Consider the following 24371-nt stretch of genomic DNA (forward strand, 5'->3'; position numbering starts at 1 on the left):
TAAAAAATATTTCACAAAATAATTGCATTTGAGGCTTTGAGGCAAATTGTTAAATGTTTGAGGCAATTGTTAAAAGTATAATGATATATAACTAAAAGGATTCCCAGAATGTTGAGCAGTTTCCATATTTTTCTATGTTGCAATGAAAAAAGAAAAACTGTTTGAAATATATTTTATTGTCAGTGAATTGTAAATGACATTCTTGTCTTAGGAGGTTTTAAAGGGGCAGTACAATCACTCTTACTGACGTTTTTACTTTGTTTCATTTATTCATTCATAGCGATTTCTGCTGTTTAAAATTTGAAATGTCTTTTAAACTTATTTATGGTCTTTTTTAGTTTTAATATTCCTCTTTACTTTTCTGTTAGTAAGGATTTTTCAAATTAAAGATATGATAACATTCATATAAAGGAACTTGAATACTTAATTCAAGCACATGTGATTATTCATTTCTATATCTGCTCCCTTGAGGTGAAATTTAGTTTTTAATATTCATATCTGTTCGACATGTTATTTGACTTTATTTGTACTCGTGTTAGGTTTTTAATATTGCTTTTTATTATTATTTGGAAAGATTTTCCTGGAAATTTTTTTCAAATTGACGATATTATAAACTACGTGCATTGACAAATACTTTAATATATAAATGACAACAAGCTCATTTAACTATTTAGAAGCTTCGACTGATTTGGGTCTACAGTACAGTTGCAGACGTGAGAGTTCTGAGTTCTAAGCTATTTATTTAACAGTAAATTTCATAAACAAAAAATTACTTCATGACACTCTCCCCATAAGGCTCCACAAGCTAGGTACGGGGTAGCACATGATTTCACCAACTCAATTAAATATTTAACTCAATCCAGAGACACCAACTCCAAGGGAAATGGGAATAAAAAAAGAAATTACTAGCTAGAAAATCTCTAACACAATTTTTGAACATACCAAACGAGTGGCAGCTGCGCACGAACTCTGGGAGCGTGTTCCATATCCTGTTGCAAGCTGTCAGAGGGTTGAAGTCAGACCTCACTGATGGAATGTGAAGAACCAGTAAATTGTTGGAAGTGCGGAGATGATAAGTCGATTGATCAGAAACAAAAGGTATATTATTACATAGGACAGCAGGAAGATGGCCGTACAGCTATAAAAAATGAAAGGAGAACAAGAAAGAAAATAGAGAGATTTCAAATCAAGCAAGGGTTTAAGTGAAGAGCCGTTAGCTTCCTGAATAAGAGTCCTTGCTTTATCATAAAGTTTTGAAACCAGTAAATTGTTGGAAGTGGGGAGATGATAAGTCGATTGATCAGAAACAAAATATGTATTATTACATAGGACAGCAGGAAGATGACCGTGCAACTGTAAAAAAAATGAAAGAAGAACAAGAAAAAAATAGAAAGATTTCAAATCAAGCAAGGGTTTAAGTGAAGAGCGGTTAGCTTCCTGAATAAGAGTCCTTGCTTTATCATAAAGTTTTGAAACCAGTAAATTGTTGGAAGTGGGGAGATGATAAGTCGATTGATCAGAAACAAAATATGTATTATTACATAGGACAGCAGGAAGATGACCGTGCAACTGTAAAAAAAATGAAAGAAGAACAAGAAAAAAATAGAGAGATTTCAAATCAAGCAAGGGTTTAAGTGAAGAGCGGTTAGCTTCCTGAATAAGAGTCCTTGCTTTATCATAAAGTTTTGAAAGTGGCTTCAGAGACGAGGGAAAAGCTCACATCCAAATAACAGAACAATATGAAAAATAAGACTGAACTAGGCTGCAGAGCCAAATTCTAAGAATCGACCCTGGAAATAAGTATCTGAGCTTTCTAAGGATTCCGAGATTCCTAGAGACTTTCGTTTTAATCAGGTCAATATGATGCTTGAACGAAAGATTTTCGTCAATCAACATGCCTAGAAATCGAATGTAACGATCCTTAGGTCTACTTAGAGAACCTCTTGATACGTGTATTTCATTTAAGTCAGGGCAAGCCTTTGAGACTCTGGAGAAAATGAGAAAACATAACTTTCCGACATTTAAGGCAAGATAGTTTACATCAAACCACTGGATAACTCTTTCAAAAAGGGCTACCATCCTTGAACGAAGATCAGATTCAGTTCTACCAGTTAAGCCAAGAATACTTTCATCAGCAAAAGCAATAAGTGTTTTTGGTAAGGACAGACTCCTGTCACAAATAGCGACGGATATGATTGACAAAGACGCCAGCAAATGGTAGGTTTAAATTTTTAGCCGCATTAATAAGGTCATTGACGTAGATTAAAAAGAGTATCAGCCCAATGACAGGTCCTGGTGGAACGCTAAACTCTATTCTAAAAGAGTTAGAAAAGGGCGGATCAACTGAGATGACTCGACCAGATAAATATGATAGAAACCACGAATAAGTATTCCCTCTTATACCAATACGTGAAAGTTTCAAAAGAAGAATCTTATGTGTTAATGGGTCAAATGCTTTTCGAACATCAAGAAAAAGAGCAGCAGGTCAAGATCAGAAGGTCAACCAGAGTCAAGAGCTGAATATGAATAATTCAAGAGAGCTGCACATGTATGCTCAGTTGAGAGTTTCGCCCTAAATCATGAAATCATGAAAAAAGTGTTTAGAATTAGGAAACTCAAGAAGTCGAGAAAGCATAGCTTTTTCAAAAATTTCACTAAACACTGATAAAAGAGGTATGGGACAATAATTTGCAGAATCAACCACCTTTAAAAAGGATAATAGCACGTGCACAGTTTAGAGCACTTGGAAAGGCAACATTTTCAAAAGAAAGATTGAGAAGTCTCGTGAGGGCACACACGATGACAGGAAGAATGAACTTGACAACCTTAGTTGGAATGCGGTCTGGGCCAGAGGATGAAAAACCTCTCAAATCATTGACAATTCTGGATATTTCAGCTTCAAAGACAGGTTCTAATCCCATTGATTTAGGACAAGGAGGTCCAAGGTAAGACCTAAAATCAGGTAGAGAAGAGGAAGGATTTACAGAAGAGGCTCTAGTTTTGCCGATATTAGCAAAACAGGAAGTAAATGCATCTTGAACTTTTAGCTCACCCTCTGTATTTTTGCCGTCAATCACAATACTTGAAGGGACAGAGAATCACACGAAAATGATATAGAGCACCTGTAAGCCTTCCAAAGATTATTTTTCTTCCTCCAACTTTTAAGGAGTCAAGGAGTTATCCAAGGATTCAAAAGGGCTGTTCTTTTCGATGCTGGATTCAACTGGGGTACATCATATGTATCCAAGGTAACTTCTTTCAAAGAATCATAAAATGAATTAAACAAAGAATCTATGTCAGGTTTGTTTTCAGAAATACTCCACGAATGACCCGCCAACCGTGACCTACGAAGATGCAAAACCCTGATCATTAAATTTGAAAGAACAAAAACCAGCTCCTTGGCTCCTCCTGGGCAACGAATCAGAAAAATAATAGATGGATAAAACTTTAAGAATATTATCAAGCAAAGAAACGGTAATGTCAGTTATGCGAGTTTGAATGCATGCAGAAGGAAAAGTTCCACAAGCGAGCATTGTTGAAAGAAAATCCAAGGACGAGGATGACCTCCGGTCACATAAATTAAGGTTGAAGTCACTCATGATGACAAATTCACATGAATGAAGTTGGATTATTTCCAAGACCTCATCAAGAATCTGAAGGGAAGAGGGAACAGACCAACTAGGAGACCGGTATATATTACCAACAATCAAAATTTTAGCCTGAGTTTTAATCTCAATAAATATGGTTTCAAAAATTCCTTCTTCATTTCTTGACGGATCATGTCTGACAGAGTACGGAAGATATTCCGAAACATAAACAGCAAGGCCACCTTTAGCCATCCTACTTCGATTCAAATATTCCGTCTTGTAACCAGGGAGATGCAATAGAGATTCGTTTTTCGAATCAAGGAAGGTCTCACAAAGACCAATGAAGTCAGGGTGGCCACTACGCACTATATTTTTCAACTCGTCAAACAAAGAACAAAGATTCTGAACATTAAGCTGAAGCGCAGAGAATCTACCATACTCGATCTAAATCCAATACATACTTACCACTAACTCAAAAATGGGGATTTGATGGTGATTTATTAGACTAACCTACTGAATTATTTATCAAACTAAGAACATCAATTGGGTTGTTTTGAAGATGAAATAGTCACTCACCCAAGGAGTAGATGCCACCTGGACTAGAGTCAGACAAATTCAAAATACATACAAACTATGATCCCTGACGCGCCACTCACTACCCAGCTTGGTATCTTCATAACAATGACATGTGTACAGCAACTAGGCAAACAGAACGATGAAGTCACATTTTGAGAAATAAAAAACTGAAACAGAAAAAATAAAGGCCAAAAACAGATAACTTGGATAAGAAAAAACTTGTATACAAAATGAAAAACAACGAAAACATAACTAAATCTCCTAATTCAGGAAAAAATTTATATATCATAACTTACGAAAAGAAAAAAAAATAGCTAACTTACATCAAACAAATCACTAAAAAATGAGCAAATCACACATATTACTCATCACCTCTGACTGACACATCGGGGGAAGCTAACAATGAAGGCTGTATAACTAGATAGTTTAAAGGGATCGAAACACGAGTCCTCAATTCGTAACCAAGTCTAACTCTTTGAAGACTTTTTTGCTTCAATCCCTACAATAATCGCTTTCGTTATTACTCGGGTTTCGGCAACTTTTGTTGAAGTATCAGAAGACTTACGCAGATTATAGCCGAAAGATAACAGTTATTTTCTACGGCGTGCCAATTCACGTGGGAGATCAGAAGTGATGCATTTTTCAGATCCTTTCAGTTTACCAAAATTTTTCATAGTAGCGTCTTCGTGTGTTAAATTAGCCAAAGTCACGTCTTTTGATGCAGTTCTAGACGTTGCCCTAGTATTATACCCTGATGGTTTATTTCCATTCAAACGATAGCACTTGACGAATAGCATTGAATTCGCGTTATTGACTCCTATTTCAGCGAGAAACTCCCAAGCAGCATTTTCTGACTTACAACCTTAAACAGTTGTTATGCCATGAAGTACAATGTTCTGTCTTTTTGAAACAAATTCAACTTGACGACAAGACTTTTTCAGATTTACTATTTCGGCTTTGAGAACCGTATTTTCTTCATTAAGCCCAAATTCCCATTTCGCAAAGCCTCAATCCCCTTTTCCAGGCTAAGAATCTTCGTCATAAGCTCAGTGTGTTTTTGATCAATGTACGACGACTTCGTGAGAGACATCATAAAACTATTCAATAATCTCCCCTAGATTGGCTAATAACCAAATCAAAAATCCATTAAACAGAGACTCACTGGCAAGTATTCAAACAGCACAAAACGACTAACAAATATCCCAAATATGCAATAACATCCACCAGTGCACACTAGTTCCGAACGGAATGAATGCTGGCAAGAAACTTTTCACTTCTTGCAGAGTAGTTGAGTAAGGTCTGAACGCGACTTTCAGCAATGGATCCAGAGCTAAAACTAAGCATTAGAAAGGAGTTTTTCAAGTTCCAAAGCTAGAAGCTAGATAGTGTTAGTGTATTTTTTTAATGTTTATGCCAGTTTCCACTCTTACCAATTCCCATCCTCTTTGAAATGCTTTGTTTAAAAAGCTAATGTGCTTTCCTTTTTTGTTTTACTTCCTCTTCCTAACATTTCCTTTTCATTTTCACCGAAACCTAATACATATCCGCAAAAATTATGTGATTTTCCGTTTAAAATCAGAGCTATGTGAATGTTATTCAAAATATCAGAAAGGATCATATGCTCATTTGAAAAAAAGTAAGAACTGTTGAAAAGATTAGAAGAGACTAGGAAACACTGAGTTTGTACTTATAGTTTCTTGTTCAAGTGGCGAAAGCCTCAATTTTGCCATGCTCATGCTATATAGACGATCCACAGCATTACTCGTAGATCCATCAGAAAGAGAAATTATAGGCTATTTTGTTTGGTTGTTAGACGTCTTATGTATTCTGGGAGTTATTATATATGCATGCGAAACACAGAGTATTTTTGGAATGTGGCCCTTCTGTGCTTTTTTCATGACCTGCAAACGGTCATAGAAGGAAAATTATGCTTTCTAGATATAACTTGATTTATCTTTAGTTATAATGTATTTTTAAGATCTAATCGATATTTTTTTAAATAGGCTTTTTTAGCTATTCATTATAGATTATAAATCAGCTAGGGATATGATCTTAAAAATATTTTACATGCCTACTGTGCCCGTTTGGCAAGGATAATCCCCTTTTCATTGACTCATCGCTACATTGCTTTAATTTTTTTTTCCGTGAACTTGAGCTTCCTCTTTTATCAGTTTTCTATAGTTTTCTGGCTAGACGTTAAATCCCCTATAATTTTATTTTATTATAGGGAATCGTAAGAAGCCAATTACTAAAACAGATCTGGGAGACTTATCTGACGTTTCAACAACCTCAAAACATGAGAGATGGGATCTGGCGGGGGATCCCAATTGGTTTGCTAAACCAAAGGACATAACACGTGAATCAGGCCATTCGAAAGGGGAAAATTTTAGCCCTATTACTGGACACAGAGATAATTTTTCCTCTTCTCAATCGAAATTCGAATGGGGAGAATTTGAAATGCAACATAACTATTTGTCGAGGGATGATGGGAACCCGGGAACTGCAATGCGGGAAGGAATTTTTGGGCCAGATTTTTTAGAAAATCATGGCACTGTTTCCAAACGTCAAAGGCAGAATTTCTCATCCGCCAACTGTGGGAGGAATCAAAGCGAAAAATATGTCGTCCCAAAAAGAAATTTGAAGAAAGAAGATTTTGAAGTACTAAAAAGTAAGGCCAAAGCTGAAAACGAAAGTCCAGTTAAGAATAAAATAGCTTTAGCGAGATTTCATTCATCCCCAGTTCCTATTTTAGAACGGATGGTTGATGAAAGTCCAGCTCTTCCATTGAAAAGTCTACGCCAAATGTTTGAAAGCTCAGAAGAAGCAAAATGTGATGCCCCTCCAAGACCCCAGAAGGGGATTGATATGCAAAGGTTAAACCAAGAATTAAATAGGCAGAATAAGTTGCACAATCCGGCAGAAAAACGAAAAGAGACTATATATGACTCACCGCCAAAACTGCCACCCAGAAAAGGTGGCACAGGTCCACCTAGTCTTCCTCCAAAATCTTTACATAGAAGAAGTGCCAGTTTGGATGAACTAATGGTAAGCCATAAGTAGTCGTTATTTCTAAGAATTACCGTTCTCCTAATGAAATACTGAGTGAAATAACAATCTATAAACATTAAAGAAACATGTGCCCAGCTTGAATAATGAGCTTGTACTGGAGAAAAAATGTCTGTATTGAAGTATCCATATTGAAACCGAAGTAAGAAAGTAATTAGGTTTCATCGACAAAAACAGTTTTTTCTTATTATTGCTCTTGTGAATGCACAAAATAAAGAGTCATTTAAGGGCTTTGACGCTTAAACCTAAAAAAAATGTAAATATTTAACTAGTCAGATGGCCTCTGAAAGATTCATATAAAAGGAGGTCAGTTAGCCCTACAAAAAAGGAAAGTAAATAGACTTGGAATTTAATTCAGTCCCCTAAATAAACATAGCCTTCAGCTTCTAATGGCCTGTAATTATGTTGCAATGCCTATGTATTAGTAGTTTGAATCGATTGATCTGTTTCCCGATTTGTTTTGTAAATTAGTTTTATGGAGGAGTTAATAAAGCTCAGATTGTTCACGTTTGTCTAAACTCTTTGGCTGCTCTCCAGTTTACTGTAGCTGATTTACTCCAACTAAATTTTAATTACTCTATGTTAATGAATTAGTGAATTAGTCAAATACAATGAATTAAAAATACATTTAACAGATTTTTCTGCAAATACATACAAGAGTACTCTGGAAAACTATTTACATGGACTTCTTTCGGATTGTAAGGTCTGTCATTTATTCTATAGGTATCATCATACATTTTTTCTCTCTTTGTTTACTTTGGTAATTTTAAATAGAGAAAACTGACTTGATTAATACAGCTGAAGATATTTTTGCTCATCAAAAATACAAAAACCAAAACGTGACCTAACAAAATTACTTACTCAGGTAGTACGCAGAACATGCCTAATTCGTAAGCTTTATCAGAATTTTTAAAATGATGAATAAACAGGACTTTAAACGGATTTTTGAAGTGGATGATAAGAAATATGTAACAAATGTTAGTTAATCTCTATCCCTTATTTCTATTACATTTTTACGAAGTTACTATTAGAACAAGGTGCTTTGCGTTTTCAAAACAAGGTGTATTTCATGTAAATCCAACCTACAAACAAATCTTGAATAATCCGGAATAAGGCCGATTCGCCGGGTAGGCCTGTCTGTGGTAATTTCGAAGATTTTTAAAGCTACCGTAAACAAAAGTTATTCACACACGCAAGTGAAATGTTGACAAATTGTTCTCTTTTTGAAAAACGATTTGACAAAAAATCAAAAGAAAATAAAATGTTTTAAGAATGTGGATCAGTTATTTGGACTAGAAAATTTTAATTAACATAATTTATCACGGCTACGGATGGTTCTTATAAAGCTAAGATGATTTTGAATGTCTGTGTGCGTTTAATGCAGTTGCGTTAATTTGGAGGGGCTGCTCCTCCTAGACTTGTTTTTCCCCCAAGATGTTTAAATTTTCTTTTGGGTTTTCAATGAAAAATACCGCTTTTGCGATATTTTCGTCGAAAAATTAAAAAAAGACAAATTTGCCTCTCCCTCTAGGTTTTGAAAGTACATCTTGTCTCTGTTTAAATCATCACGGATTGACGCCGCTTCTTTTTGTTTGTTTGTTTGTTTTCTTAAAACTACTTCGAGTCTTTACAGATATTATTCCTTTCTCTTTATTTACTGACTATTTTGACTTCTTAAAAAAATATCTATTTTAAATTAAATTGTATTGACATAAAATTTTTCGTCTACTGAAGAAAAATTTACAAAATCACTGTATTTTATTTTTATTTTCAATGGTTTAAATTTTTGTTATTGATTAATTTAGGTACTATTTTTATCAATGAATGGTATTTTGATTATTTAATTTTATATTTGGCAATCATAAAACATTATTACGATGATAAAACATTATTTTAATTTTTGATAGCATCTGAAAATTTTGCACCTGAAGATGGAAAAAGCAACTTTGAATTTTGTGAAGTAGTGTGGTCTGTTTTATCTATATATACTGTTTTTTAGGACTATGAACCAATTGGCTCAGTAAAATCCAACACTTCATTATACGATGACACTAAATCCACAAGTTCTGTCCACGAACTGTTGCAACGAATCGAAGAGTTTGAGAAAGAAGAAGCATATCTTAGACAGAGTCATCTTGTATCTGAAAATGGAACTATAAGTGAGTCCGGAATTTCCAAGGTGAGAGAAATTTTGAAGTTAATTCCTTAAATACCAAAGACATTAAAATATAAATAATTTTGATCCCTTGACTCATCTTATTCATTTTCAAAAATATGTGGTTGACTCATTTAAAAAATATGTGGTTTTTAGGGCAGTACCTTATTTTCCGTTGGGCTACCATGCTTGACCCTGAAAAGAAATAAGAAAAGCTAGTTTATTAAATTTAACAAATCTCTTCGTCAGTAAAAATTCAAGCATCAACCACCTGTTGATTCTCGAAGACAACTACATTTTCACAAGAAAATGTACTTTCTGAAATTATTTGGTATCATATGTTTTAGCTTATTTTTGGCTTCCTCTACTACTAAAATTATGTTTGTTTGAAGATGTTTATGAAAAAATATAAATTCCTAATTTTGTCTTATTTTAAATAATTAGATTGTGTGATAAAATTTTCTCTTTATCAATTCAAACAATCAGATTTTATTTTCAATAATCTTGGTGGTTCAAGGAAAAGAGTGCCAGTGAGAGATGTATCACCGTTAATGTTTAAGAAGACGAATCCTACCCTACTAGTATCTTGTCCTGGGAACATTCAGAATCATCCCTGCATCATTATATTCATGTCTCATGACTAATCATGGACTGGGATATTGGAGAATTATATTCCGTTTTTCGACAAATGTTTTTCCCCGAGATGTGTGCCTTATCTTCATATTACCCTATTTAGTGTGAAAAAAAATACATGATTTTTTTCTTGCGAGAAACAAATAGAAGAAACGTCGAATTAAATGTTTACAGTCGAGCATTTCAATAACTGGCTCATTAATTATAGGTAAGTTGATTAATTTTTTCAATTATCAGTATATTGATACATAGGCATGTGGATACGTGGTTTACTGAGAACATCTACTTTGGGCACCTGAAAATCAGATGGTTATATTGATTATAAAAGGATTTAGTTACTATATAATAAGGGAACTATACGAATACTAAACGCTCCTGTTTAATATAGGACTTTACCGTGTATGCCTTTATAGGTATACAGAAAGTCAGTATGTAACTACCTTTTCATCGTACAAAATCAAACTAATTCCAAAAAATGAGAACATTTGTAACCCACACGAAGACAAAAACACTAATATATGTGGTTATTTTGGGCATAAATTGACATGGAAAAGTCTTGAGCCTTAACACAGCCGTTTCTTGGTCAAAAATCCTTTTTGTGTTCCTGGGACAGTGAAAAATAAAATTTGTTTGTTGAAATTGGCTACGTAGGAGCTTTAACCATGTATATCTAAGAAAATTATGACGAATTTTGCATTTGTTTTCTGACGAAAAAGCAGTTATTGAGTTATGAGTTAGCAGTTATTGGGTTAGCAGTTATGAAAAATTTTGAATTTGATTTCTGACGAAAAAGCATATGCAGTTATTTGATATTTGGTATAAGCGGTCGTCAAATTTAAAGAAAAGAAATGTGAGTAAAGAATCGGGAAAAAAATTGGATAAAAACATATGGCAACAAACAGCTTGAGAAAGAATCACTTTCCTTTGAAGGAGTTGCAGTCCTGGGGAATCAACACATTAATAATAATAATAATAATTTATTTGAACCCTCTATACATGCAAAATACACTTAGAGGAGTATGGAAAAAGAAATATACATTGTCAAGTTTGAATTTTCAACGGACGAAAAGTGCTAACAATTTATAACTAAATTTGTTTTTCTCATTAATTTCCACCGTTCAGCGTGGCAACACTGGTAAAGTATAGTATTGCCGTAAAACTTTATAATTTGAAACAACCGAAAGAAAATTCTTCGAAAGCGTGGTTCTCAGATATGAGTAAACCAAAAATGTGCCCAGGGGTGAAAGTGTTTTTATTTGTATGTCCTTGGTACTTTAAGTATTTATTGTTCTTAAGGGTATATCTATGCCCTTAGAAGTTATATCTACCCCCTTACCAGTGCTCAACCAGCTTTCATTCAGTGCAGACGAACAACAAAATAACTTTTTTCTAAATATAAAACCTTGTTCTTGAAGTGTGAACACAAGCTAAATTAATCGGATTATTTTTTCAAGTTATAAGGATAAACTATTATGAAATTATAAAGAGTGAATTGCATTAACTACGTCACTCGGACGAATGCCATTTACCTGTGTGTGGCTTTGCTTCAAGTGAACAATGAATTTGCTGAGAAATTTTGCAAAAAAACTGGATTTGTTTGTTTTGTTAACTACTGAATTTTATCCTGTTTTGGATGTAAGAAAACGGTGGAGAAAAACTTTGCAGGCGTCCACAGTCCAATGGACCATCCTCCACGTCATCCATGGGCCGGCCCAATTTAAAATAGTCTGATTTGATGTTTTTTCTTTCTTTTCATGGCACTTGGTATTTACCAAGTGACATATAGCGATCGAAATTTCTGTCTGTCTGTCTGTCTGTCGGCCTTTCTGTCTCTAGGTCAGTCAGCCCTGGTTTTGCTAGTTCGGGCACTTACAAATAAACTAGGACGATGAAAGTTGTCAGGCGTATCAGGGACCAGACAGGGTTAAGTTGGAAATAATCTCTTCCCCGATTCGACCATCTGAGGGGGGAGTGGAGGGACGGTTAATTCAAAAAATTGGGGTGGTCCGGGATTCAAACCTGAGACCCATCGCACCCTAAGCAAGAATTTTACCCTTAGGCCACAAGGCATTTTTAAGAAGAACAATCATTTGTTTTATTGGTAAACAAAATTCTTCTCAACTATCTTGTTCGCTCGCTCCCTCCCAGATGGTCGAGTCGTGGAAGAGACCATTTCTAATTTAATCTCATCTGGTCCCTGATACGCCAGCCAACTTCCATCGTCCTAGCTTATCTGGAAGTGCCCAAACTAGCAAAAGCAAGACCGACAGACCGACAGAAATTGCGATCGTTATGTGTCACTTGGTATTTACCAAATGACATATAGCGATCGCAATTTTTGTCTGTCTGTCGTTCCCGGTTTTGCTAGTTCGGGCAATTCCAGATAGGCAGGGATGATGAAAGTTGGCAGACGTGTCAGGGACAAGACGGGATCAAATTAGAAATAGGCTTTCCCCGATTCAATCATCTGGTGGGGGGACGGTTAATTCGAAAAACTTAAAAAAATTAGGTATTATTAACTTACGAATGGGTGATCGTATCCTAATGAAATTTGATATTTAGAAGGATCTCGTACTTCATAGTTCTTATTCTAAATTTCGAACAGATCCGATGACATTGGGGGAAGTTGGAGAGGAAAAACTGCAAATCTTGGAAAACGCTAAGAGTGGAGCAATCGGGATGAGACTTGGTGGGAAGAATAAGCACAAGTCCTAGATAGGTGACTGAAATGACTCTTTTTGGAGGAGTTGAGGTATCTTTATCTTACCAATGGGTAATCGTACCTTAATGAAACTTGATATATAGAAAGCCTTATGTATCAGATGCTCCATTTCAATTTGGATCTGGGGACATAGGGGGGAGGGGAGAAACAGAAATCATGGAAACCGGAAATCTTGGAAAACGTATAGAGTGGAGAGATCGGGATGAAACTTGATGGGAAGAATAAGCACAAGCCCTAGACACGTGATTGAAAAAAATGGAATGGGTTTGCTCTCTTTGGGGGAGTTAGGGGGCGGGTCCAGTGTTTTGCAGAGTTCAGTGCTTCTGGACGTGCTAAGAAGATGAAAATTGGTAGGCGTGTAAGAGACCTGCACAAATTGACTTGATAACAGTTGTTTCCCCCGATTTGACCATCTGAGGGGCTGAAGGGAGAGGAGAAATAAGAAAAAATGAGGTACTTTTAACTTACGAATGGGTGATCAGATCTTAATGAATTTTGATATTTAGAAGGACCTCGTGTATCAGATCTCTTATTTTAAATCCTGACCGGCATTAAACCTCTGATTTTCCTTTTAAATCAATCTATTGATTCCTAGGATTTTGCTATTGGTTATAAGAGTAATTTTGTATCGTTTGAAAACAATGTTCAAGAAGCTTCTACCAAAACTGCAAAGAATGTTAAACTCGTATTTGATAAACTTGAGCGCTTCCCGATATTTACAGGTTTATTTCAAAGGCATTTTCAGTACTAAAAGTATCCGATGAAGCTGTTGCATTACCCGGTTCACAGTCTGCTTTAATTGAATTTCCGCGACAGAACAGGAGTTACAGAAAACTAGAAAATCTATAGTTTCAGAGATATCTCGTCAGGTTTATGCAAAGTGTGGTGTGAGAGCGCAATCTGGTCTTAAAGACTCTGCTGAGAATATAATTAATGAGTGGTACGATTCCGTGTCACTAAAGTTCAATCCCATCTTAGACTGTATTGAACGAGAGCTGAAAGCGTGTAAAATGCAAAGCCTTAATCTGGAGAATCGAATTGAAAAAATCGAAGTCAAGCTCGACGATATGAATCAAGAAAATAACTTGGACAGTCTTGTTTTAAACAGTCTAAAACAAAAGCCAGGAGTTGACCTTAAAATGACTTTGCTCCATGTTCTATCGACACACATGGATGTTACTGGTATGTCTTCTGACGAATTATCAAGTGTTTTCCAGTTTAGAATGAGTGGGCCTCATACTGCTAGTGAAAAAATTGCCCCAGTACTAGGGCGATTTACTAGCAAAGAAGTTGCTCGAAAAGTTTTCGAACAGAAGTCTAAACTAGCTGTTTCAGGCATCTTCGTGTTGGAATCACTTATAAAAAAACGTCGTGATTTGCTAAATGCTACAAGGGATAGGTTCGGTGTCAAACATGTATGGACTGACCGCGGCAACACTAGTGAAGTCGGCAGGTAAACCGTCTGCACGAAAAATAAGATCCCTTGGTGAAAGCATTTGAAATTGTATTTGTGTTGTTTTTCGTCATTTTTCTTTCTCTTGTATTGCTTTTTTCGTCCTTTTTCTTTCTAATTTTTCACTACTTTCGTTATTTTAATTGTTATTCTCAAAAACGGTCGATCCTCAGTCCTCCATGTTCTTTCCTTACTTTTTTTCTTTTCATTTACAGAGATCTATTTGGTTCGTGTATTTTTTGTTATTCAAAAAAAAAGTTGATTCTCAGTCTTACTTACTGCGTCTATACTTGTCTTACTTACTCCCTCTCTACGTCGATATTTTTGTCTAGAAGAGGTTTTGTCGGCATCAATAGCAACAGATCTTGAATTGGGCATGAACCAAGTTAGACTTTAACAGTTAAGGAATAGTGCTTATGTTCAAAGTCCGCAGTTAAACCTCAGGGAAGCTGATTTGTTACATTTCTGTGCCTGGAATTGCCACCTTTCTACTCGTTATGGGGATGTGCTACAATTTTTCTCTGATTCCTATAGAAAAATTAGTTTTATTGGCTTATGTGAAAGTTTTTTTTAGTCATGAACACTCTCTTCTTTTGTATTCTTCTCCAGATTGTAATTTAGAGACTAAAAACCGGACTTCATAGAGCGGGAGTTGTGTGTTTGGTTTTAAAGTTGTCGTCTTGCCAATGGATAAAGTTTAAGTTTGAAAATTTTAGTCTAGAACTAGATTTGGGAAGTAGGAAACTTCTGATTAGTATTTTGTATAAGTTACCCAGTGCTAGTTGGGAAGAATTTGAGTGTGGATTTGATGAACTTACACGTGTGGCGTCTCGGACAGTTGTAGATTTTATTTCTATGGCTGATTTTAACTTTGATCTGCTTTCGTTGAACGGAGCGAACCTTGATTATTTTAATTTGATGGTCGCTCATGATCTTTTATCCCTTGTGAATATTCCAACACGTGTTACGAGTCTTTCAGCCGCTCTCGTCGATAATACTTTTGCTGGTTTTAGGCATCTGGAACGGAGTTATGCTGATGTGGTTCTGTACTCTTGTTCGGACCATTTACCAGTTGTCGCAAAGGTACCTTGTGGCCGAGTAAAAAAATGAATTAAGAAATATAAAGACTCAGTCTTTAAAAAAAGAGAATTTACAGAGGTTTGGTGAAGAGTTAAGCAGCACTGGTTTTAGTGAAACTTTATACATGAAAGATAACGCTTCTGGTGCACTTGATTGCATGATGGGCATCGTACAACCCCCCATATATGATAAGACTTTTCCAGTGAAATGTTTGAAACCACATAAGTATGAGCCCAGGAAGCCTTGGATAACTACAGAAATTCTTGAAGCGTCTGATTTAAGAAATCAATTGTATGTGGATTATTTAAATAGCGAGTGTGTCGATAAAGTGGAAGAATTCAAATAATACGCAATAAAGTGAACTCGATGTGAAGAAAGGCTAACAAAAGAATACTTTGCGAATGAATTGAGTTTAAATAATGCTAAAGGAACTTGGAAGGTTATTAATGATCTATTGGGAAAGAAGAATGAAGCTCCACCCAAAGTATCTACTGATTCAAGGAGAAACTGTTAATGATGAAACGATTATTACAAATAGATTTGCTGAATTTTTTTCTTGTAGTGACAAAAATGTACTGGCGGAAGTCCTGATGAATTCTAATGATGATTTCCTGGATTATGAATTTGTGGATGATAGAGGAACTGGAAGTGACATTGAATTTCAGGCATGTATCGGAGACGAAATTCTGAAGTTTGTGAAAACAATCAAATCTAATTCAGAAGGGACAGATGACATTAATCTTAAGACTTTTTAAATCAGTGATGTGTTATTTACTACCATGCCTCGTCCACATAATCAATCTTTCCCTCCACCGGTGCATTCCCTGATGCACTTAAAAGACCAAAATTTATCCTCCTTCACAAAGGTAGATATTGAAAATCATAGACCCATGATTATCCTACCCCTGATTTCAAAATTATTGAAAAAAATTGTGCATAAAAGACTGTATGATTTACCTTAAGAAATGGGGATGTTAAGTTAAACTCAGTTCGGCCGTGATATTGCAAATAAGTATTTTTAATGTGGTAAAATTCCTTTGACTATTTCTTTGATTTTAGAAAAGGGTTTGATAAAGGAGATTTTAAAGTTTTACTCAAACTTCTACAATCCCTTGGATTTCGTGGTAACTATATGAAGTGGTTTGATAGTTTTTTGAGTTGTAGATTTCTTCAAGCTGTATTAAATGATATTTTTTCAACTTCTTTTCAAGTGAAGTGTGGTGTACCCCAGGAGTCTGTCTTTGTGCCACTTCTGTACCTTGTGTATGTTGATTCAATGCGCATCTATTTACCTGAGTGTTTTATTACAACTTGAAAGTAAATAGGGTTTAAAGTCTTTTCAGTATTTACAAGTTTGAATCTTTTGTCAGTGAATGTTTAAAAACTTATTTTATGGTATTGAAAGAGTTGGTAAGCAGCCAAGTTTTAACGGAGAAATATTTTTTAATAATAGGGCTTTGTCCCAGGTGCATAAAGTGCGCTTGGAGGCCCCAAGCGTGCATAAAGCTTTATCTTGGAGGCCCCATAGTAATCATATTGCAGCTAAAGTTGCTAGAGATCTGGGAATTTCGCGCAGATTAAAGCATGTTTCATCATTATCAGTTCTTCTATTACTGTGCAATATTATTGTTGCGCCTTATATTTCTTATGGTTGTGTTCTTTGGCATAGTAATTCTTATGCAAATTTTTAAAGAGTGCAAATTTTTCAAAATAAAACAGTACGTCTTCTTGTAAATTATGTAGAAAATGGGAATGATACCGCGTTGTGTTTTAAGAAATTATGAGTGCTTAATACTGGTCAGATTCACAATTATCAAGCTGCTGTTTTTGGTTATCGATGTTGGAATGATCTATTTACTATAGTTTTTACTGATTTTGCTTTTTACATAAATCTTTCGCTTCACAGGTATCAAACAGTTCGTGGTGACGAACTGTAAGCAAGGAGCGACCCGGCTCAATAATAACCGAAACTCTAAAAAACAGAATTTCGAGTCCAATAGATGCATCAAAGGAATCGGATTTTTATGCTGACTTCAAATTATAAGGATCGTATATCCCTTTGCACTTTTAGTGGTAACTTCTCAATATAAAATACGAACCTTTCTTCATCTATAAGAGAGAGAGAGAGAGAGAGAGAGAGAGAGAGAGAGAGAGAGAGAGAGAGAGAGAGAGAGAGAGAGAGAGAGAGAGAGAGAGAGAGAGAGAGAGAGAGAGAGAGAGAGAGAGATCGGTATATTTAAAAACTATCGTAGCATAGCTAAATTCAGTTTTTTAACAAAAATCATACATTTAAACATTAATCACACACTACAACTCGGCATTAAAAACTGATGTGAAAAAAGGCACAAATGAGTTTGCGTATCGATTGGTTCGTACTTTAGGGGGTACAAGTTTATTTCGTAATCGAGTTCGGCTATTGGGAGGGGCTGGTTCGGGTAGTAGTGATCGGTGGCTCTTATTGGCTAGGATGAATTTTCCAAATTGGTGAATAAGGTTATTGGTTAAAAATTAGGTTAAAAATGGTTAAAAATTAAGTAAGACATCCCTCACTTAATTTTTTCCGTCCTTACCATCTTTTTACCATTTTTACCCCCCGATTTTACATTCATTTTTACCGTTTATTGATGTTTCAGCACAGTGAAACAAAAAGTTTACTTGTAAGAACCAAGATACAAAAATAAAAATAACTATATCTAAGCTATAGACTGACATGCCAGACCAAAACGAGTCAAGTCCTAACTTGCTCCATAAGAAACTTGGTTTCGATTCGATACAAAACACAGCTTTTTGATAAAAAAATTCATCTATTCTTGAAGTTTGAAAACTTCAAAATTGCCACTTCAAATTCCTGTCCCCCCCCCCTTTCGGATCTCCCCTCCATATCTGACATTGAATTGCCGCTTAATAAGTTGTAGTGTTCAAATCATTATTTACGAATTGTTCCTTTATGTGTTAATTTTCATAATGCGTTAATTTCAAATTTGAATATGAGAGTTCACGTAATTTTGCAAAGTCAATTCTTCATTTTCTTTTTGCCTTCTGGGGCCAATGGAAATTAACCTATTTTCTTCTTTTTTCGAAGGGCATGGAAATCGCCCTCCAAGTTCGTGCCAAAATGCTGGAAAACAGGAATACAAAAAGCTCAATTAAAATAAAGCTCCGGAGATTTCTAGAGAAAATGGAAGATGCTTTTTCAGAGAATGATGGATCTGCCAAAAAAACGGAGAAAGCCAAAAATCTCTCTAGGGTAAGTTAACAAAAGAAAGTCGACTTTCTCTTTTCTCGGTCTCATCGAAAGTATAATGAAAATAATGAGGAAATACATACTGCTGGGAAAAGGTGTTGCAGTGTATGTTATTGTTGTCACTAAAAAATTGTATTTTTTGTTTATATTTATCACATTATTGCAATGTTCATATTAATTGTATTTATCATTACCATTATGCTATTGTTACTGCTGTCGTTTGTATGTCTTGCTCTAATACAATATAAAATAATAGCTACTGGATTCAGAGGCGTCGCTAGCCAAAAGGTGTGTGTTTGAGGGGGGGGATTGTATTTACAGACAGGATCATATTTACTGACTGCTTTGGGTGATATTGCTATTAAAATTACTTCATTTATTTTCACTGATAGAGGCTGACCATCTTCCATTGATTTTATGTCATGTATTTCCATCAACACGTTTGCCTAATAAAGACAAAATTTGAGCCAAAATTGTGGCGCTTCGCTCCACTATTTTACCACCTATTTTTTTAATTGAATGGTTGAAAAATAAGTTTTTTGGGGGGAGTGTCACCCCTCTCCCCCACAAATGACGCCCCTGAATCTATCGAGGTGTAATATTTAAATTGACTCAGCTGCTGTCAATTAAAAAGTGACATAATCAAAGCTGTATCCAGGGGGCGGAGATTATGGCTTTGAATCAATTCACTCCTAAGAATCTCCTGAAACATAATTCCCAATGTTTAACCCCTAAACGAATGAAGTTACACAACTATTTTTGTTCTAAAACTAGTGGTTTTTCCTAAATCTAGTGACTTTTCAAAATATAGAGTGTAGATTCATGATTCAATCGAATAAATCATACAAGAAGCTGATTGATAAAAAAAAAACCGAAATAGTTATTCACTATAGTTCCTAATATGATCCACATTAGCATTTATGCAAATATACCGCCTTTAAAACTTCAGATTTCCCACCATATGTTTATATCAGATCTAAAATCCACAGCGTTATCATCAAGGTAATGGGCGAATCTAATTGATCACAAAATTACAAAAATGTTCTATTCTTCCAATTTCACAACATTTGCTCACATCGAATTTTTGTCTTCACATTTATGTCGTTTTTTTTTCTCTATAATCTATCAGTTCTAAATTAGATTTTCTTTTGTTAAAACCTTTGAAAGTGGAGTGAATGGCGGATATCATCTGCAAATAGGACAGAAATGGAGTCACTGAAAAATAAGAAGGTAGATATAGATCAAATATAATTTTCTAAATGAAAAAAAGAAATCATTGAAAAAGAAGAAATGACTTAGTGCTTTTTCAAATTAGGATTTATAACATAAATAGATAAATGAAATCCATTGTAGTTTGATGATTGATGTCGGTTGGAAGTAAGGGGGAGGGATATCTACTCTGGGAACTGTCTGTTGTCTTTAACCTTTATTTCTAATATCTAACCGAATTCCTAATAAATCTTCGAATTCTCTCATTTGTAAATGAAACACCTAAAAAGTGCTGTTAACGTCCTATTCTTTAAGTTTTTTTATTCGTGTGCTAACATATCAAGCAGTTCGTGGTAACAAACTGTAAGAGTGGAGTGACAATAGTAACCGAAACTCAAGAAACGGAATTTTGATATCAATCGCTATATTATCGGTGTATTATTTTGATTCCAAATATATAAGATTCATTAAGCTTCGTCTAACCAATAAAAGGCTAAGAAACCGAGAATGTTGACTGAGAGAGGGAGGAAACGCCCACTAAAAGTCAAAATAGTTTCTATATATTTGCATATTAGGGGGTAGGGTAAGGTTAGGCTACTTTACCCCAAAACCCCCTAATGTGCAAATATACAGCCCAAATTACATTATTATAATATAATATTATCATAATATAATTATGCTATTAAATATAAACTATAGTATTATGTTTTCTTCATATTTTGGCATATTTCATTAGGATAAAAGTAACTTTACTTCTTGGGTGTGTATAATTAACAAGCTTTTTTTTTATTAAAGGAGCAATAAGACCAATGCTTTGGCTATCGAAATTTTGTGAAGGGATACATTTTTTTCATGAAAATATAAAAAGGTCAAAATTTTCGCTGGTGTCCAAGTAATTATATTAGTTCAACTGGAGTAGAAAGAAAAACAGTTTCTATGTTTTTTGGAAAAAACTTAGATCTTGAATCAAACAGTTCGTGGTAACGAACTGTAGTAAGGAGCAACCCGGCTCAATAGTAACCAGTGCTTACATAGTAACTTTGACCTGTGCTTACATATAACAATGGTTATTGGGAAGTGTACAAACGTTTTCAGAGGGATTTTTTGGGTTTTTTTGGGGGGGTGGGAGTTGTTGAGAAGAGTGGGATATGTTGGGGGAACTTTCCATGGAGTAATTTGTCATGGGGGAAGAAAATTTCCATGAAGGGAGCGCAGGATTTTCTAGCATTGTTTAAAAAAAACAATCAAAAAATAAATAAGAAAAAGTTTTTTCATCTGTTGGGGGAACTTTCCATGGAGTAATTTTTCATGGGGAAGAAAATTTCCATGAAGGGAGCGCAGGATTTTCTCGCATTATTTAAAAAAAAACAATAAAAAAATAAAAATGAAAAAGTTTTTTCATCTGAAAGTAAGGAGCAGTATTAAAACGAACAAAAATTACTACGCATATGAGGAGATTCGTCTCCTCCTCAATACCTCACTCTTTACGCTAAAGTATTTTCAGTAATTTCAACTACTTATTCTACGGCCTTTTTGATTCAGGGAAGTCATTCTTAAGGAATTGGGACAAAACTTAAGCTTTGTTGTAAAGAGCGAGGTACTGCTGAGGGGGTAAACTCCCTCATATACGTAATAAAAACATATAAATACAAAAGTTCGTTACGTAAGCTAATTCGTAAGTTACGTATATCTTTTACTAATAAAAAGTTTGTAAAAAATTAAATGTTCTAACTGCCTTTTTAAGTAGCCAAAAAACTGGGGGTGGGGGACTAGGCCTCCTCCACCACTCCCTTTTTCCCAAAATCATTCGATCAAAACTATGAGAAAGCCATTTAGCCAAAAAAAAAAAAAAATGCAAATTTCGTTTTAATTATTCATCTGCGGAGAGCCAAAATCAAAACATGCATTATTTCAAAAATGTTCAGAAATTAAATAAAAAACAAGTTTTTTTTAACTGAAAGTAAGGAGCGACATTAAAACTTAAAACGAACAGAAATTACTTCTTATATGAAAGGGCTGGTCCCTCTTCAACGCCCTGCTCTTTACGCTAAAGTTTTTTACTGTTTTAAAAAGTAGAGTAGAGAGAAAGTGTCAAACTTTAGCGTAAAGAGTGGGTCGTTGAGGAAGGACCAGCCCCTTTCATATACGAAGTGATTTCTGTTCGTTTTAAGTTTTAATGTCACTCCTTACTTTCAGTTAAAAAAAAACTTGTTTTTTTATTTAATTGACAAAAAAAAGAAAAAGAAAAAGCAAATTTCCGAATAGATAACGGATAACCAATTTTTAGTGATCGTGGTATAAGCCAATAATACCAATGCCAGAAAATACAGAAAGAAAGCAAGGATTTTGTTATATTCCCTGCATGAATATGCAAAAAAGACATTTTTCAAAATTTGAGGGTAATTTTCGCTTGAGAAAATTACTTTCCCCCTTCCCGTAGGCGCGCCTGTATAGAACATGGTAAAGAAACAAAATAATTATTAATTACAAAGATAAAAAGCATTATAATTCTGGTGATTTCTATTCAGTAATCTAGTGATTTATGTTCTAATTTAGGGATTCATTTTCCAAGAATCTAGTGATTTTTTCATCGGTTGGCAAAAAAATAAACAAAAAAAAAATAAAGCAGTGTAATAATCAAGATGACTGGAAAGAATAAAGGTAAATGAACTGAAAGGCGTTATATATAATGATATAAAACTTCAACAATTCAACTTTTTTTTACTGTAGTATGTTTCGATTTTAAATATTAAAATATATATATATAAAAAATGTTTTTTTTTTTTCATTTGAGCGTAAATGACAAAATTGTCTTTAGATCATTAATGGTTTGGGGATGGAGAGGGAATAGTCGTTCTTCTGTTTGTGGTAATTTTTGTGTGTTTTAAGTTTAACTGGATTATTTAGTTCAATTTTCAATCATCTTAGGATTTATTTATTCATCTACATTAGCATCTGTTGGCTTTATGTTTCATGTGATTATTTATTTTAATTTCTGTTCGTTTTGGGTTTCATTTATTCATTGATAGCAATTCCTTGTGATTTTAAGTTTGCATTAGTATGGGTTTTTATTTATGCTCGTCTTAAGTTTAATATGGCTCTCTACTTTTCTTTGAAAACTTCTTTTCGGTATGTTTTTGATAAAATTAATCACCTTCGTTTTTATTGTTAAATTTTTGTTATTGGCTAATATATTGAATACTTTTTTTAATTTCTTATGGTTTTAAAATATCAAGAATTAAAATATCTCATTCCATTCTAAATTCATGAGTTGCACAAGGTAATCTGAGTGTTTTCTTTTATTGTATGCAAAACCATTATTCTATAAATTTTTTCCAAGTTGAAATCAAGGCTGGACCGGTTCTTGAACTAACATTTTGATTCAACACCAAGTTCTAGATAATATCAAACAGTTCGTGGTAACGAACTGTAGTAAGGAGCGACCCGGCTCAATAGTAACCAAAACTCTAAAAAATGGAATTTTGATACCAATAGCTACATCAAAAGAATCGCATTTTAATGCTGGTTTTAAATATATAAGTTTCATCAAGTTTAGTCTTACCCATCAAAAGTTACGAGCCTGAGAAAATTTGCGTTATTTTAGAAAATAGGTGGAAACGTCCCCTAAAAGTCATAGAATCTTAACAAAAATCACACCATCAGATTTAGCGTATCAGAGAACCCTATTATAGAAGTTTCGAGCTCCTATCTACAAAAATGTGGAATTTTGCATTTTTTGCCAAAGGAAGGAACTTTCCTTCGAGAATTTGTAATGGGAGAAGAAAATTTCCATGAAGGGAGAGCAGGATTTACTAGCATTATTTAAAAAAAAAATTAAAAAATAAAAGTGAAAAAGCTTTTCAGCTGGAAGTAAGGAACAGCAATAAAACTTAAAACAAACAGAAATTATTACCCATATGAGGGGCTCACCTCCTTCTAATACCTCGCTCTTTACGCTAAAGTATTTTCAGTAATTTCAACTACTTATTCTACGGCTTTTGTGATTCAGGGGGTCATTCTTAATGAATTGGGATAAAATTTAAGCTTTAGTGTAAAGAGCGAGGTACTGACGATGGGGCGAATCCCCTCATATATGTAATAAAAACATGAGAATACAAAAGTTCTTTACGTAAGCTAGTTTATAAGTTACGTAAATCTTTTACCAATAAAAAGATTCGTAACAAATTAAAAGTTCTAGTTGCCTTTTTAATTAACCAAAAAATCGGGGGGCAACTAGGCTTCGTCCCCCGCTCTTTTTTTCTCAAAATCATTCGATCAAAATTATTAGAAAGCCATTGAGCCAAAAAAAAAAAAAAATGCAAATTTCGTTTTGATTATTCCTCTGCGGAGAGCCAAAATCAAAACATGCATTGATTCAAAAACGTTCAGAAATTAAATAAAAAAAAAACAAGTTTTTTTTTTAACTGAAAGTAAGAAGCGACATTAAAACTTAAAACGCACAGAAATTTCTTCGTATATGAAAGAGGCTGCTTCCTCATCAACGCCCCGCTCTTTACGCTAAAGTCTTTTACTGTTTTAAAAAGAAGAATTGAGAGAAAGAGTCAAACTTTAGCGTAAAGAGCGGGGCGTTGATGAGGAAGCAGCCTCTTTCATAGACGAAGTAATTTCTGTGCGTTTTAAGTTTT

The 24371-nt window shown here is 34.5% G+C and overlaps 1 protein-coding gene across 3 annotated transcripts in view; it reads left to right on the forward strand.

Moving 5' to 3' along the window:
- LOC136030827 (uncharacterized) overlaps window positions 1-24371 on the forward strand; it is a 134204-nt gene that overhangs the window by 92632 nt on the left and 17201 nt on the right. Inside the window, exons 12-15 of one of the 3 annotated variants that reach the window (XR_010618365.1) lie at window positions 6391-7208; window positions 9229-9408; window positions 15835-16138; window positions 18355-18486. Coding sequence is in view for 2 of the 3 variants with exons in the window: in XM_065709876.1 (XP_065565948.1) it covers window positions 6391-7208; window positions 9229-9408; window positions 18355-18519 (1163 nt within the window). In the remaining variant the exon portion in view is untranslated. Of the gene's footprint in view, window positions 1-6390; window positions 7209-9228; window positions 9409-15834; window positions 16139-18354; window positions 18520-24371 lie in introns of those variants that run through there. The other 2 variants (XM_065709876.1, XM_065709880.1) reach the window with 2 other exon arrangements.

This window comes from Artemia franciscana, chromosome 1 (genome assembly GCF_032884065.1).
Source record: "Artemia franciscana chromosome 1, ASM3288406v1, whole genome shotgun sequence".
Classification (NCBI taxonomy): Eukaryota; Metazoa; Arthropoda; class Branchiopoda; order Anostraca; family Artemiidae; genus Artemia; species Artemia franciscana.